At 50.9% G+C, this 15,689-nt stretch overlaps 1 protein-coding gene across 2 annotated transcripts in view; it reads right to left on the minus strand.

Moving 5' to 3' along the window:
* The window catches only part of WWC1 (WW and C2 domain containing 1), a 147,779-nt gene that overhangs the window by 41,658 nt on the left and 90,432 nt on the right, over window positions 1-15,689 (minus strand). For both annotated transcript variants that reach the window (XM_045887461.3, XM_045887470.3), the window contains exons 4-9: window positions 14,898-14,974; window positions 13,487-13,566; window positions 8,426-8,555; window positions 6,892-7,038; window positions 5,625-5,698; window positions 1,923-2,165 (exon numbers count right to left, since the gene is read on the minus strand). In XM_045887461.3, coding sequence (XP_045743417.1) covers window positions 1,923-2,165; window positions 5,625-5,698; window positions 6,892-7,038; window positions 8,426-8,555; window positions 13,487-13,566; window positions 14,898-14,974 — 751 coding nt within the window. The remainder of the gene's footprint in view (window positions 1-1,922; window positions 2,166-5,624; window positions 5,699-6,891; window positions 7,039-8,425; window positions 8,556-13,486; window positions 13,567-14,897; window positions 14,975-15,689) is intronic.

The following is a 15,689-nucleotide window of genomic DNA, read 5'->3' on the forward strand; positions in this document are numbered from 1 at the left end:
GGACCTCCAACACAAGCTCTGCAATGAAGACCAGAACTTGCTCTACACGACTCAGCAAGGTGGTGAGGGGCTCGGCATGGGTCTTGGCCAGTTCAATCCCTGGCGCTCTTCTTTCAGAGTCCCCGCCTGGGGCTGGCGGAGCAGGCAGCACAGGCCGGCAGATGGAGCCCGTGGTGCACAAAATCCTTGACTCAACAGAATGGAGAGGACTGTGGAATCTCCTGACTCTCCTTAAGAGCAGAGGCCTGGAAGGCTGTGGGGTTGTGGGGCCAAGAAGCAGCTGGGGCTCACCATTTCTACCTTCATTTGCCCCCCCTTCTTTGGGAGAAAAGTCACAGAGACGTGTTCTGGGAGAAAACGCAGGCCCCACCAGAGCCCACCAGGATGTCAAGGGGACTGGGAATCAGGTGGCCTCACCTTCCTGAGCATGGGGGTGTAACCACCTGCAGCAACACGCAGGTGCCGAGGCCTCCTCCCAGGGGCGCCAGCTTGCCAGGCCATCTGGCATTTGTGTGTGATGCCTGGCACATGCTGGGAAGCTACAAACACATCAAGCATAGAAGTAGGGAGAGGCTCCAGAAGGTGGAGCTGGAATCCCCACAAGCTGTAGCTCAGTACCTGGGGTGCTGGCTCAAAATGCAAGAGCTTGGGCTGCGTCTCAGGGCTGGGGAACTGGTCCCTGGGGAGAGGCCAGGGAGTCCATGCTCCAACCAGCCCCCCGTGTGAGTGCTCAGCAGCTCTCAGAAGTGGTGGTGGGGGCCCACAGAGGGGGAGGGTGGAAGCAGGGGGTAGGACCTGGGGTGTTGGGATGTCTGATGGTGATTGATGTGTGACTGAGGTCTGGCAGGCCTGTGGTGCCCTTTCTGGATGTGTCCATTCCTGTCCTTCTCAAAGGCCCCTGGAGTGGAGAGGCTGATATGTGACGATGAGGAGCATGATACTCCCAGTCTGAGAGAGAGAGAGAGAGAGAGAAAGGGAGAGATCGGAGAGAGGAACAGAAGAAATGGGAGAGAAAGAGACCTAGAGAGAGAACAACAGAGTCCGGGGGATGAACACAGACAGACAAACACGGGACCAGAAGCAAACGGCTGTAGACATAGACAAAAGACCGCTGGGTCGGCTTTCTCCTCTCTTCCATAGGATGCTCGCAGCCATGAGCACTGGACTCTGATGTGCTTGTTTACAAGGGGCCAGGCAGAGCCTGCTCACCTTGATCCATCTGGCACCCCACCATGTGCAAGTGGGGCTTATTCGGGTGCTAGGGTACGATTGAAAGTTGGGTGCTGTAGAGCTCAGAAGGCTCCCTGAAGGTATCTTAGGACCCATCACGAGGTGACGCAGAGAGCGTACATCCAGGCACCTAGGACGTCTGGCCTGCTTCCGCTGGGGTGTAGGCAAGTTTACTTGCACCCCCCATTCTAAACCAGTGTTCTGCAAAGTGCAAACTGAAACCCCTCAGCCTGAGGTGACATTAGTGGGTCATGACCATCATGAGAAGAAATGCAATGTAAGAGAGACACTATCAGAGGGCTACCCCACATAGAAAGAGTATGCACTGTTTCGTGAAACTTCTGTATCACGGGAGTCACTGCCACAAAGTTGGCAAATGACTGCTCTACATTACATAGGGTTATGTGGCTTACTTTAGTCAGAAGATAATTTCTGAAAACCTGCACCCGAGCAGACGTTTTGGTACTGGGATTCCCTGCGCAAACTCCCAGGGAGCTGGTATTCTGGATGGTGAATCACTTCCCCCAATTTGCGACTTGGGAGAGTTGTGGGATCTCTAGGCTGAGTGTTCTTAGGGCGGAGCCCAGGTGCCCCAGGTGGTCCCCCTTGCTCCTTCCCCTGCCTGGGCTGCAGCACAGACTGGCAGCGAGGGTAGGACCCCACGCGCCCTCCTGGCCCAAGCCCAGCCCCACCTCTCCGTCAGGGCCTTGCTCTGCGTGTCCCGAGCTGCCTGCAGATCCTTCTCCAGCCGCTTCCGGGCCATCTCCAGCTGTTCCACCTCCCCCTGGGTCCACTTTCGAGGGCTGATGAAGCGCATCTCCTTCAGCAGCTCCTCCTTCTCATTGATGAGGATCAGCCGGTCCCTTTCCGAGTCTAGCACTCCAGGCCAGGCCTCGCTGTCAAGCTTGGCCAGCTGGATCTTCAGGTTGGCGATCCTGTGGGCAGAGAGGGGCACAGCGGGAGCAGGGTCACAGACTGTGTTTCTAAGGTTATGTACGAGGAGCCATGACAGCCTCAGAGCCATCTCTGGTGGTGACTGTCTTCACCGGACCAGCATGTCATCTCAAGGAACCTATTTTTATCTAACCAACACATGGGGTGCCTACTCTGTGCCAACAACGAGTAGGCTCTGCAGGGGTGGGGAAGAGACGTAAACAAGGCAATGTCCTTGCCCTGAGGGACACGAAGGCTGGTAGAACAGAGAGCTGGGTTCATCACCAGGCAATAACCTCCCACCGCCAGCTATGGGACCTTGGGCAAGTCGCTTCATGTCTCTGAAGGGAATAACGAAAGCTTCTTTGTCATGGGGTTGTGGTGGAAGGCTTTAGACATATTCCATGAGCTCTCAAAGCACGGTCTTTGTCACGTAGCAGGTACTAAAACGAATGCTTCTGCTGCTACTGTTTTATTACCTGGTTCGACCACTTATTAGGTATAGAACGTCGGGTGAACTCCCCGAGCCTTGTTCTGAAAATGAGCAATAACGTATTCAGAGGAACTGGCACTAACAGGTGCTCAACCAATGGCCATCGGGGGCCCACTACAACGACAGCAAATACTGCAGTTGCTAACCGCGTATTCCCGGTCTAGAGACTGGGGTCAGAGGCCTTGAGCCGGAGAGTCTTGGCTCTGGTCTTCTTGACAGAAGGCGCCATTCTTAGACCATTTTGGGATCGTGAGCTTCTAGCACAGGGCCTGGAACACTATAGGCACTTATTAAATGTTGAAAGGAAGGAGTTGGGAGCTCCATCCTTTAACCTCTTGGAGACACAGTCTCCTCACCTGTAAGGTGGGGTCAATAATGGAACCTGCAAGGTGGGTTATGAGACCCGAATGAAAACTTACCATCAAGAGCTCTTTATACATTGCCAAGCGCCTGCTGCACAGATATAAAGTATAATTATCTTTGGACCAAAATAAGATCCACAATATAACTAAGATGACTGCTACAAATATCTCAAAGCAATCATGATGCGATCCTTTAGGATTTAGCTTTTGCAAAGACCTTCAGCATCACATCCTTGCCCCACCAATCCCTACAGTGTGGATTAAGACCTGGCAGTGAGGTTGCTGGAGAGATGTCCACAGAGGAGATGGATCACCTAAGCCTGCACGTCATAAACACGGCCGGCACTTGTGGAGTGCCCAGGCCTCGGCACTCCCAGTCCGATCTTATCTGCGGATGTGTGGCCTAACCCTTCATTTATAGAAACACCGCTGGGGACAAAATCTCCACAGCGTGTCGTGAAAATTCCATGCAAACACATCTAGGTTTGCTCAGTTCCCAGCCACCTGCATCAGAGGGATTCCTGGAGTCGATTAATTTATATGCCACATTCACAAAGAGAGTAATCTGGGACAACTTTGTAGCTTCTGCCACTCTGAGGATGGAGTGATCTGGACAGGTCTGGCAGGGGCTCCACTAGGCTCAGTACACTGAAGGGGTGATCGATGCTTAAGGCTTAGATGTACTTTTTTGTGGAGCTTTCCCAGTGTTCCTTAACCTTCAGGCCACCCACCTTTTGGTGGATCTGATGAAAAGCACTGGACTCGCTCTGCAGAAATGCACACATGACAAAACTTAGCGAGCAGACTTTTCATTACAGCCACCTGCCCTCTCTTCTTTAAGCCCTGCAGCCTCTGCTTTCCATTCAGCGGGCCGCTCTCTCCTTGACATTTAAACTACCTCTGGGTGAAAAGGGAGGCGTGAAGCTGGGTAATGGCAGATGAGCCAAGAAGCTCTGAGATGAGAAGTTTAATGGCTCAAGCCCAGAGGGGAGATTTCAGTCCTTGGGTCTCTCCAGAACTGATCCTCTAAGACAGGCATTACTGCAGGCTGGAATGGATCCAGGGTTCAGAGTGGTCCCCTTCAGAGGGGACAAGTGGCTGTCCAAATGCAGAAGTCCTGCTGTTTTGCTGGGCCTCTAGGGGGAGCTGAAATAATGCACAGAGTGTTTTCTCTACCTGACCCAGGATCCAATTGCTCCTCCTCCTGTTAGTAATACTCCACATTTTCTTTGGGAAATCACTCCTACCATACTTAAGTCACTTGGGTCCCACAAAACTAATCTCAATCCCCTTCCCAGAGTTAGGCACATGACGCATGCCTGGACCTTCAGAGAATTCTAATTCCTCCAACTCTGCAACAATGATTGGTTCACCAGGAAAACCCAGGGAGCCTCAAACTCAAAATCCGTTAAATCTGTTGGGAAAGGCAGGTCCTCCTTCTGCTGGGGTTGCTAACCTGATAGTATATAACTCTAGAATTGCTGGGGGTCACCTTTACATTTTGATAGGAAAGTCTGTCAATACAAAGGCAAGCAGGGTAGAGAAGAGAAAAACTGAGTCTATGTAACATGATTTGAATTCCTGGATCCAGCTGTGCCTGAAGTTGGTTTATCCTAGGACTTTGGAATTCAATAAGCCAACAAATTTCCTTTGCTGCTTCTTCTAGTTTCTGTAGGATTTCCGTCACTGCTGCAAAGGGTTCTGCGGCTCACACAGAGTTGGCAGACGGGCAGAGCCGGGCACTGCCACACTCTATCTGGCCTGGCTTAGAATGTCCATGGGCCAGGCAGCATGTGGATACAATATGCCTGGCTTCATTCACCAGCACACTTTGTGGATTCTTTCCCAGGAAGGCTGGCTTCGTGCACACGGAGATCACAGACTTGGAGCTAGACTGTTCAGAGTTCAAAATCCTAATCCATCATCTTGAAAAGTCATAAAACATCTTAGATCTTATCTTTCTCTTCTCTAACATGGAGATAACACAAACTATGCTATAAGGTTGTTTTTAAAATTCAATGAGACGATACACATACAAATGCTTTAATACAATACCTGGTGCATAACAGATGCTCTAAAAATAACAGCTTTGCTTATTGTTTTAACTTTATTTGTGGCGGTGGCAGCCAACTGCTTAGGAGCCCGTGAAGCCACAGAACGTCTAAAGTCAGTGGGGTCTACACAGTTTGTAAACACAGCTGGCTCCCCATTGGGCAGGAGACACTGAAGTGTTCAGCGTCCAGGGTCTGTTTCGCCTTATTGCTAAAAACCTCAGTTGTGCTCCTTCAAACCAGGCTACTTACAGGATCATTGGAAAACCCTGATTATAGAAACCGAGCCAAGTAAGTGGAAAGAGAACGAGGCTCTGAGGTTTCAGAGATCTGGGTTCAAAGCACAGTGCCACTTTTTACCTAGTTAAGCGTCCCTGGCTCAGTCATTTCCTCTCTGAGCTTCAGAGAGGGTTAAAATATAAATACCATAATCCTCATCTTCATAATCTTGGAGGACTAAAGAGAAGGAGGTGTATGAGAAGTCAGGCAAGGAGCAGACACTGTGCAACGGTAGTTGCCGTAACTGGAACCATCCCGCCCCCAGCCCCTAATTACCTTCTCTTAGCCTCTTCATATCGAAGGCGCAATCTGACCTTCTCTGCCAACTGATTGTTGCTGCTCGTGCCAAACTGGGGGAAAGAACAAAGTCGGGAATTATAGGCCCATTGTGGCCGGTGCGGAGTTGGATTTCAAGAGCTCATGAGAGACTTGACAGCTTGCGTGGGAAGTAGCTAAGAATAGCCCCCAATTACTGAGTTGGCTGTGTGATCGCAGGGAAGCTAGTCAGGCAAAGACACTTTCCTTCCTGCAGGCTGTGGGAAGACCCCCAAACTCAGACATCCATCACTTCCAGAAGAGAAGCGGAGCGCCCAGAATATCATCTTGCAGCCCCGAAGGGCTTGGAGCCCATTCAAGCTCCAGCAGCATGGAGGACAGCTGGTCAGGAGGAAACAGGGGCAGCCAACATACAAGAAAGGCATCCTGGGAGAGCTGGGGAGGGGCTCCGCTGAAAACTCAGGGAGGCGGCAGCCAGGACTGAAACACTGAGTGATTGAGAAGAGGGTCCTAGAACCGGCAGGGAGGCCTACGGTGGCTTATAGCTGGACACTTGGGTGGCATGGAGAAGGAGGGGACAGCCTATTGGCCGCATCATTCTGTCAAGAGCAGCAAGAAGCTCCAGGGCTCATCCAAGCAGACATGGATAGAACGTCTCTTCACAACTGGGGACACAGCTATAGGAAACAGAGAGGAATAGCATTTAGCCACGGAGGCTGGGAGGTGGGTCTGCTCAATGTCACCTGTTCTAGGAAAACAAAAGTTCTCCAAATGAGCCAGACGGCCATGGGTCAGTCCTGCTCTAAAACTTCCATGGAGTAAATCCGGATGGCACTCACACTATTCACTACAGTGACCAGCCTGAGCTTTTGAAGAGAGCTGTCTGAAAGCCACATGTAACGTTCCGAGATGAACAGAGGGGAAAATATCACCTGATTTATAGCTGGTGAAAGAAAAGCAGAATGGTGTTACAAATCTGTAAGAAGGGAACCCAAGAGAGACCCTGGTCCTTCAGACCTGCTTTCTGTGCAGCATCTAGAGATGCAAGCACATGGCCAGGCAACACTCAGGACCTTAGAGTCAGCGCTGGCTTCTCCTCCACACCATCACCTCATGTCATCCTGGGGCCAAGCGGTCTGCAAGAGAACGGAGCTCCAGGAGGCTGAGTTAGCAGCCAGGCCCAGAGAGACACCGGTCAACTCCGCAGGTGAGAAACGAGAAGGTGACTGCCCTCTACAGCCGTCTCCTGGACGCACAGCCTACTCACACTTCCCGAGATGTCCGTCTGGGAGCTCACGTCCAGGTACTGTTTTGGCAGCGGGAAACCTGAACTCTCCAGAGAGCTGCCGCTGGACCACAGGTCAGAGTGGGACCCTCTTTCTGTGCAGAAGCCATCCTTCAGCATGGCGAGGCTCTAAAGAGGGGAGGGGGGCAGGGTTAGCAACACAACTGCCCGGGAGGCAGCTCTGGTCTGCCGCCCTCCGCGTGCTTCCCTCTCCACCTTGCGTCATTCAGTAGGAAGCCACACTCACTCCGTAAGGTAAGTAAAGAGCTAGCAGTAAGTGGGCAGTTGCTCGGTGCTGGGCACCGGGCTGGGTCTTTTACTTGGGAGAGAATGCTATGGGCCCCGGCTCTGGAGCCACACTGCCTACCTTGGAATCCTGGCACTGCTACTCCCTAGCTGTGTGACCTGAGCTAGTTGATTAAGCGCTCTGTGCCTCAGTTTCCCCTCCTGAAAAGTAGGAATAACCATAGGTCCTATCTCATAGGACTACCATACTGATTTAACGAGATGACCAGGGCAAGGTGCCAGTACAGTCAATACTCAGCACCTGTCAGCGTTAGCATCAGCTTACTGAATCCTGACATCAGACCTGGGACTGATAATCCTAGGATTGTCCCCATCTTCTTCATAAGGGAGATGTTGCATAGAGAAGCTGGCAAATGGCAGAGCAGGATTTGGTCCTGGTCTGTCTGACTTAAGACTCAGTGCTCTTAAATGCTAATCACAATAGGAACATGGCTCCCTGTCCACCAGGGCCTGAATGTTTTCACTGGGCTGCCCTGGGCAAGAGCTTCGAGATCATTCTCTTTGTCATAGAGCGTAAAGCTCCCTTCACCAAATCAGTTACAGCCCCTCTGAGCCTGAATCCTCATGTGCCAATGGGAACACAAACAAATCCAGTATCTCTGAGGTCAGGGTAGTTCCTGTGAGGGGAGGTGGAGTGTCTAGGGATTGAAAGACTAGGCTTCTGAGTCCGTGTTCATGGGTTCGAATCCTGGCCCCACCACTGATTCTGAGCTGTACTGTCATTATCTGCAAGAAGGGGATGAACTAGGTCTGGTGTAAGAGATAAGTGAGGCATGATGCACGCAAAGTGCCTGGCACGTGAAGTCACATCAACTCTCATCTGCTCGGTCCTCAGCACAGACGGAGAACATGGGATGAAATACTTATGAAGATGTTCCATTCTGATGTTGGGGCTATCGGTGTCGGAACAGCCTCCCTATCCGGTTCTTTGAGAAGGAAGCCAGGTGGCTAGAAAGAGTGGCAAGGACATGACCTTTGGACTGGAGCAGAGGGCTCCTGGAACAACTCTGCCAGCGACGTGACCTTAGGCAAGCCACCTAATGCTTCTGAACCTCCTCTCCCTACTCCATAAAATGAGACTGAAAGCCCAAGAAAGCCAGCGATGGGACCTCAGTGACTGCGTAGCGTGCAGAAGCAGCCTGAGTCCGGGCACAGAAAGGTGCTCAGGAGAAATCAACGTGGGATCCCCATCACTGGAACTCTCTCGTACCTTAATGAGATCTTGCTTTTCTTTTTCTCCACAAGTGATGGCCTTCTTGATGGCTTTCGTTTCTCTCAAGACAGCCTGAGCTTCATCCAGTTTGTAGCTGCCCTGAGCATCAGACATTTTCTTATCGATTCTAGGAAACAGTCAATGGGGAAGGTCAGACAAAGATAGGGTGAGGGATGGAGTCTCCCCTGGGGAAAAGCAGACGACAGACATCAGTCCCGTAAGAAGATTCCTCTCTGTCCTGCACAGCCTCCCTCCCCAGGTCCGGCCTATGGGATAAGGCACAGCAGGTTCCAGTGAAATGTCTCACGGTGTGGGGCTGCAGAATCGACACCACCCTGGAAGTCAAGGGTCCTCTAAGCATCAGCTCTTACAGGAAGCTTCCCCTGATTACCTCCCTGTGTCCTCTAGGCCGGGCTAGGTGTTCCCATAACACTGTGCGCAGCTGTGACCTACAACCATTACGTTGGGTTCTACTTAGTATTACGTACGGCAGTGTCCTTGACTGGTCTCTGGCAGGCTTGGGACACGGGTGCGGCTGAATCTGCTCAGTATCTGGCATAGAACATTCCTTTAACTCGGGGTCTCTCAACCTCACTATCTTGACATTTGAGGAGGATGATTCTTCGTGGTGGGGGCTGTCCTGTGCATTGCTGGATGTTTAGAAGCATCCCTGGGCTCTGCCCATTAGATGCTAGCAGCATCCTGACCTCAAGTTGTGACAACCAAAAATGCCTCCATACTTCGCCTAATGCCCCTTGGGGGAGAGGAGCAAGATCATCCCCGGCTGAAACCCATGGACTTCTTAATAAGCATTTGTGGAGTCAACAGGCATAATGAAAGAAAGTTGCGAATGATGAAAATCTCCCAGCCCTGCTACTCAGTAGCATGACCTTGGGCACAGCCCTCAATGCTTGGAGGCTTGGCTTGCTCCTCTAAAAACACCTGGATAATGTCACCTGCCCAGCCCATGTTCATGAAGCTGTTGGAATGTCAAATGGATAAAGGATGGACAGTCAGGTGGTGGACTAGGATGTATGGGACCAAATCAAGCTTATCTAGGCCCCCCATACAGGTTCATTTTGGTGGCAGAAAAGAGTTAAAAAAAATAATTAAGGGTCTCGATGTCACTTTCTGAAGATCAGACCAAATCAGAGATGGTGGAGGTCCGGGCCCTCTGGCGAAGGAGGCTGTGGTGTGGAGAAGCTTCAGAGGAAAGAGATAAATTTTAACTGCTTCACATTTTCCCCAAAGGCTAGGCCTGAGGTCTCAGTCCCCAGTGGAGAAAAGGAAGTCTTACAGTCTGAGGGAACACCACAAACCCATTATTTCGGGATGAGAAACCACTCACAGGCATTCCTCTCTGGTTTCCTGCTAGAGGCCAAACTGTCCTGGGCTAAAAATAACCTGAGTGGGGAATCACGGATGGCGGGAGCAGGTTTTCATCCCGGTCTGTCTGTGCCTCCGAGCAGGAGAGAGGGAGAGAACCCGGGTCTCAGCACGGCCCTCCCCCTGCCTGTCCATTATTTCAGCCTCCGTGGAGAGAAAACAAAGCCCCATTTATGTCTCCCCACTAAAAATAGCCTGTCTGTTCCTTTCGAGGACTTGGGCCCGAGCAAGCCTGCCAGGTTGGCTAAGACTGGTCTCAGATTTAGTTTGAAAAATTAGTCTAAAGGGAGCTTTCTGGTAGCAGAGGCCTGCCTGAGATGCTCTGTGGAGAGGCGGGACCCCCAGGACAGGAGGTGGCCCTGCCCCAAGGTGGGGGAGGGGTGCAGGAGAGATGCCATTTGCTTGAGTGGGGCTGGGGGTTCTGGGGAGGGGGCTGTGCCCTGCTGTCCTCTGCCAACAGGATGGCTTTGAATCCTCAGCAGGATGAGACAGACGCGGTCTGTCTGCTGGGCCCTGGGCTCCTCAGACAGCCTCTACCTGATTTCCCTCAGGGGCCTTAGCAACCCAGGCTCTGGAATTTGGCTCCAGAGAGGAGCTCCAAGAGGGAACACTCTTGGGATTGGGGGGTGGGGGGAGGGGAACAAAGGGTCACCATTATGTGCTCACTGAATGAATCTTTTTTTTTTTTAAGGGAAAGAAAAATTGTGTGGCTGTAGGGGAGAGGAGGGTGTAGTGGGCTGCCTGTGTTTTAGAATTTCCAAATCACGCAGCTGTCCAGAGATTCACACAGCCACTAGCCACAGCACAGCCACAGAGAAGGGCAAAGGCTCTGACAGGAGTCAGTTCCTCTCGGTCTTGTCCGGACAACTCTCACCTGGGCAGGGCAGCTTTGGGGACATGCAGAAAGATGCCGCATGGCCCTCCACCCACAGGGATGACATGCCAAGTCTCAATTCTTTCCTATTTACAAGGGCTCGAGGCAGCTGACGGACCCAAGTCCCGAGCTTTCGTCGCAATTTTTCTTTTCAGTCTCCGAAGAGGCATCCTTCAATTCTCATCAACCTTTCCTTTTTTTTTTTTTAAAACTGGGGTTGCTGACCATGAACATGGTCATGACAGATGGACGAGTTTCACCTTCTCCCATGCTCTGCTAAGGGAGGAGTCTGAGAGGTAGAAGTGATGAGATCATCTCCCACCACTAGCCTCTGAAAAAGATCCCAGGGGATGTGGAAAGAGGGTATGTTTTCTGGGTATGAGAAAAAGGTTATTAAGGATGAAGCCAGGAAGGAAGGTATTAGCACATGAGCGGCAAAACCCAAAGTCTTGGGTTCTAATCCCACTCTGCCGCTTACTGGCTGGGGGGGCCTACGGTCTACTTTCAACCTCGTCAGTGCCCTCATCTGTAAAGTGGGGCAGAACAAAAACTTCTCTTAAAGGGGGAGAGACAGTGAATTGAGGTGACTGATGCAAAATGCTTATGCAGCAGAGCTGTTAGCCTGGGGCAAACAGAGTTCATCTGAGTCCCTCCCCAAATCTAAGCCAGCAACTAGCTAGAGGTCACCCCCTCACATCCCTCGCCAACCCTTACACTCACTGCCAGGCCCTGTCACACGCTTCAGTTTCATCTTCACAATCACTTATTTTTCAGATAAAGAAACCAAAGCTCACGGGGGTTAAGTCACTTTTGCAAGGTCCCAGGGAGCTGGGATTTGAACCCAGGCCATCTGCCCCTTGAGGCTACATTCCTAACCCTCTATGCCAAGGTGTGCATGAAAGCAGATGCCTTCCTCTGCACTGAACATGGAGCTGGCTTCAGGTAGGGAGTGTGGGCGTCAGGGCTGCCATGAGTCTTATCTGGGCCTGATATCAAACATCGGTTGGGTGGAGGGAGGAGGAAAAAAAAGGAGGCTTGTCTTTGGGGTTTCAGCGTCAGCTTACCAAAGAACAAGAATTTTCAATGCTGCTACAGGGTGACAAAGCGGTAAAACAGGTTTGTGGTGGCTCAGAGAAGAATGGGAAATGTTCTAACCAGAAGCTCCTGAGGATTGCAGGAAGGGGGAGGAGGGGAGGGCCCCTGCGGTAAGATGACGTGGGAGTGAGTAACCTTTAAACTATGTGTTCAGAATCTGGAGGGCTCATGAGGTTATTTGCTTTATAGATCACAAATAGGACTTTTCTAAACTCATATTCCTGCTCTTGACTGTCACAGGCATATGGATATATACATATATTAATAACATATGCATCTGTATAAGCACACACACATAAAACCATATTTTATAACAATTTATAATACAAAAAAGCATTATACACAATTTATACTTTCTTAAACCTTGTGTGGTGGGGGGTTCATGGTAGCTCCTCCCCAGGCAGTGGGGGCTTGGAGGATGGGAAGATGTGAGTAAGAACCAATCAACCCCTGAGAGTGGTCACAGTTCCCTCGATTAACAGAGCCTGTAGACAGACATCCCAAGGCTCGGAGCTGTGGCCACAGAGTGGTCGGGGTGGATTTGAGGTTCAGAGGCTGAGGAAAAGGTATAGGCAGAGAGAGAGAGAGAGAGAAAAGGCAAGTGACTAGAGAAGCAGCTGTCTGTAGAGATGTGGCCTCCCTGGGAATCTAAGGGAGGTGTCCCTTAGAACAGAGAAATCAACTGGCTGCTCTCCTGGGGCTTCCAAGAGGGCTCCAGACACCGCTGCAATGACTATACACTGAGTCCATCAAATACACTGAACGTGACTCAATGCATAAGTGTTCGTTGCATGTGTGACTATTCATAACGATAAGCTAATGCTTACTGAGCACTTACTATGTGACTCGGTTTCCTCACCTATAAAGCGGAGTTAGCTAAGAGAACATTCCTTAGAGTAGTGATGAGGATCAAATGAGGTCACCCAGGCAGAAACAATGAAAGTGCTTCCCGGCAGAGAAACTGCTCAGCGAATCTTAGCTAGTATAATGATAAAAGCAATCAACACACCTGCTCCAAAAAAACAATAGAGCATGGTGCCGTGCATGCTCGTCTAGTGATCTGTGTGTCGTGGAAGAGAGCCTCGTTCCTTCAGTGGGGCACACTAGCTGCTCATCTTTAGGGGCCAGGGGAAAGAAGAGTTTGTTTTGTTTGCGTGTGTACCAGATCCTACTGGATCTCCTGGAGGAGATGAGACAGGTGCCCAGAAAGGCCCAGCAGTACTTGTTTCTGTGACTGGCTGGTAAAACTCAACAGAATGGGACAGACTTTAATGGCTTCAGGAATTCAGAGGACAATGAGAACTCTGGTTTGAAGGGATTTCCCTTGGGGTGCCTGGGTGGCTCAGCTGGTTAAGTGCCTGCCTTCAGCTCAGGTCATTATCCCCGGGTCCTGGGCTCAGGGTCCTGGGATCGGGCCCCCGCATCATGCTCCCTAAGCAGGTAGTCTGCTTCTCCCTCTGCTCCTCCCCCTGCTCATGCTTGCGCACTCTCTGAAATAAATAAAATCTTCAGAAAAACAGAATGAAATGATTCCCCTTGTCTCTTTCTACACCTCAACCTTGGGTGACAGTATCTTCAGTAAATACCAGTGGACTAGAACTGGAATTGAATGATTAGAGTGGCCTTACATGAGAGAGACAGACATAGGGGCAGGAAGGGGAGCATGGGACACCCCCACGCTCTGCACGACAGAGTAGACTTACTTCTTCAGGGTCTGAAAGCCACGCTCTTTGAACTGCAGCTCTTGCTGGAGGTGAACCATCTCTCTCTTGAGCTTGTTGACCTGGATGGCAGAAGACCACAGAAGGGGCTAGATCAGTGATTAATGGAACCACGGGCTGCCTTCTCCTCTAAGGGGAACCCAGAGCCCCCCACAGCCCCTGCATAATGACTCAGGTCGATATCCCTTGGCCACATGGTCCTAACACCTTCCCCTCACTGATGTTGCCTTGGTCTCTGCAGCTGCTCATGCAGTCAGCATCCCAGCCCAGCTATCCTGCAGGTCATCCTGGGTCAGCCCTCACTTGAGGGAAACAGGAAGTGGACAGGTGCTAGCGGCCCTGAGATAGAGCTTCGCCTTCCCACTGCCTAGCTGGGTGACCTCTCTCAAGCCACCTTGCCTCTCTGAGCCTCCCTTCCCTATTCAGACAGAACAGAAACATGGTCATTCGCAGGGCTGTGCATTACCTAAAGCAGGCGATGGGTATGGGAGTGCGGTGCATGGAGGCGAGAGGCAAGACATGGCTCACGGAGCCAGGTTTGACCTGCAGGAATGCTTTGTTTGGCTTGCAGTTATTAAATCAAAAAAGTTCATTGCTAATAATGAAATATTGAGAGATTTCCTATAGTAAGCCTAAGTATAGCTGTTTTCTAAAATTAGAAGATCTGCTGACACTGAGCCCTCATTCCAGCATGGCCCAAGAGGGGAGGGCTAAAATTCAACGACCCCTTTAGACAGGGCACAGCTCTCTAGGTTGCTCACTTCCCACCACTCCCTCCTGCTTCACCCCGAGCCCACTGCCCCCTTTTACATTTTCTTGCAGGCACCTGACTTTGGAGAACCTGCTCGAAGTGTAACTGAACCAGTGTTCCAAATACTGGCTTTACCTCGAGCAAGTCCCTTAACTGCTGTGCCTTAGTTCCACATCAGGACAAAGGGGATCCTATTTATCCCCAAGAAGTCAGGAAGTAATTATTGTGACGTAGTTAAATAAGACGATGGAGAACAAGCAACAGCTAGGAAGACAGCGCACGACGTGAAGCACTGTGGAGGCAGCCTGAGTCCTTGTGACCCTGGGCAAGTTCCTCAGCTTCCCTCAGCTCGTGTGTGCTCGTCTTTAAAGTCCAGACACTGACAACAGCTGCTTCACGGGCTTGCTTCGAGAACTCAAGACAGAAAGCAGTGAGCACTGCGCCGGGGATGCCGTGAAATGGCAGCGGCGGTTGCCATCACAATTGCTATGACAACTGCCACCCCCGCTATTATTCGGGATCCTGGCAGTCGGCACTGGCCGCCACTGCCTGGTGGAAGCACCTGCTCTGGGCTTGTGGGCGGGGAGGGGCCCGTGGCTGCTGCCGTGACCCCCTTCCACAGGACACGCAAAGGGGCCCTACCCGGGATTTCGCGGTGGCAATTTCAGCTTTCAGGATCTCAGGATCATACTTGGAGCTGGATGATGAACCCGACACCACTGCAATGAGAAAGGGGAAAAAAAAAAAAAACAGCTCTGTAGGAGAAACACATTTTGATAAAGATGGCTTGTTTGGCCATCTACATAAACCCAGAAAGGAATGACTAAGAGTCCAACAAGGGGGGATCTGCTAGATAAATAGGGTGCATGGTTAAATGAGGACAATACGACTTAATGTGATTTTAAATGATGGTGCAGGGGTGCCTGGGTGGCTCCGTCCGTTAAGCATCTGCCTTCGGTTCAGGTCATGATCTCAGGGTCCTGGGATCGAGTCTTGTGTCGGGCTCCTTGCTCAACAGGGAGTCTGCTTCTGCCTCTGTCCTTCCCCACTCCCTTCACTCTCTCTCTCTCTCTCAAATAAATAAATAAAACCTTTAAAAAAAATAAAATAGGGCGCCTGGGTGGCTCAGTTGGTTAAGTGACTGCTTTCGGCTCAGGTCATGATCCCAGGGTCCTGGGATCGAGTCCCACATCGGGCTCCCGGCTCAGCAGGGAGCCTGCTTCTCCCTCTGACCCTCTCCTCTCTCATGCTGTTTCTCTCTCGCTCGCTCTCTAATAAATAAATAAATAAAATCTTTAAAAAATAAAATAAAATAAAATAAAATGATGGTGTAGGGAAATCCTGAACAAGGGAAAATGTCCAGAATGTGCTGCTACCTGAAAACAAGTGTACAAAAAACTATAAAGAAAGTTAAATTTGGAAAATATACAGTTA

The sequence above is a fragment of the Mirounga angustirostris genome, unplaced genomic scaffold (genome assembly GCF_029215605.1).
Source record: "Mirounga angustirostris isolate CCGP_5_RB_7025 unplaced genomic scaffold, mMirAng1.0.hap1 SCAF_7, whole genome shotgun sequence".
Taxonomy (NCBI): domain Eukaryota; kingdom Metazoa; phylum Chordata; class Mammalia; order Carnivora; family Phocidae; genus Mirounga; species Mirounga angustirostris.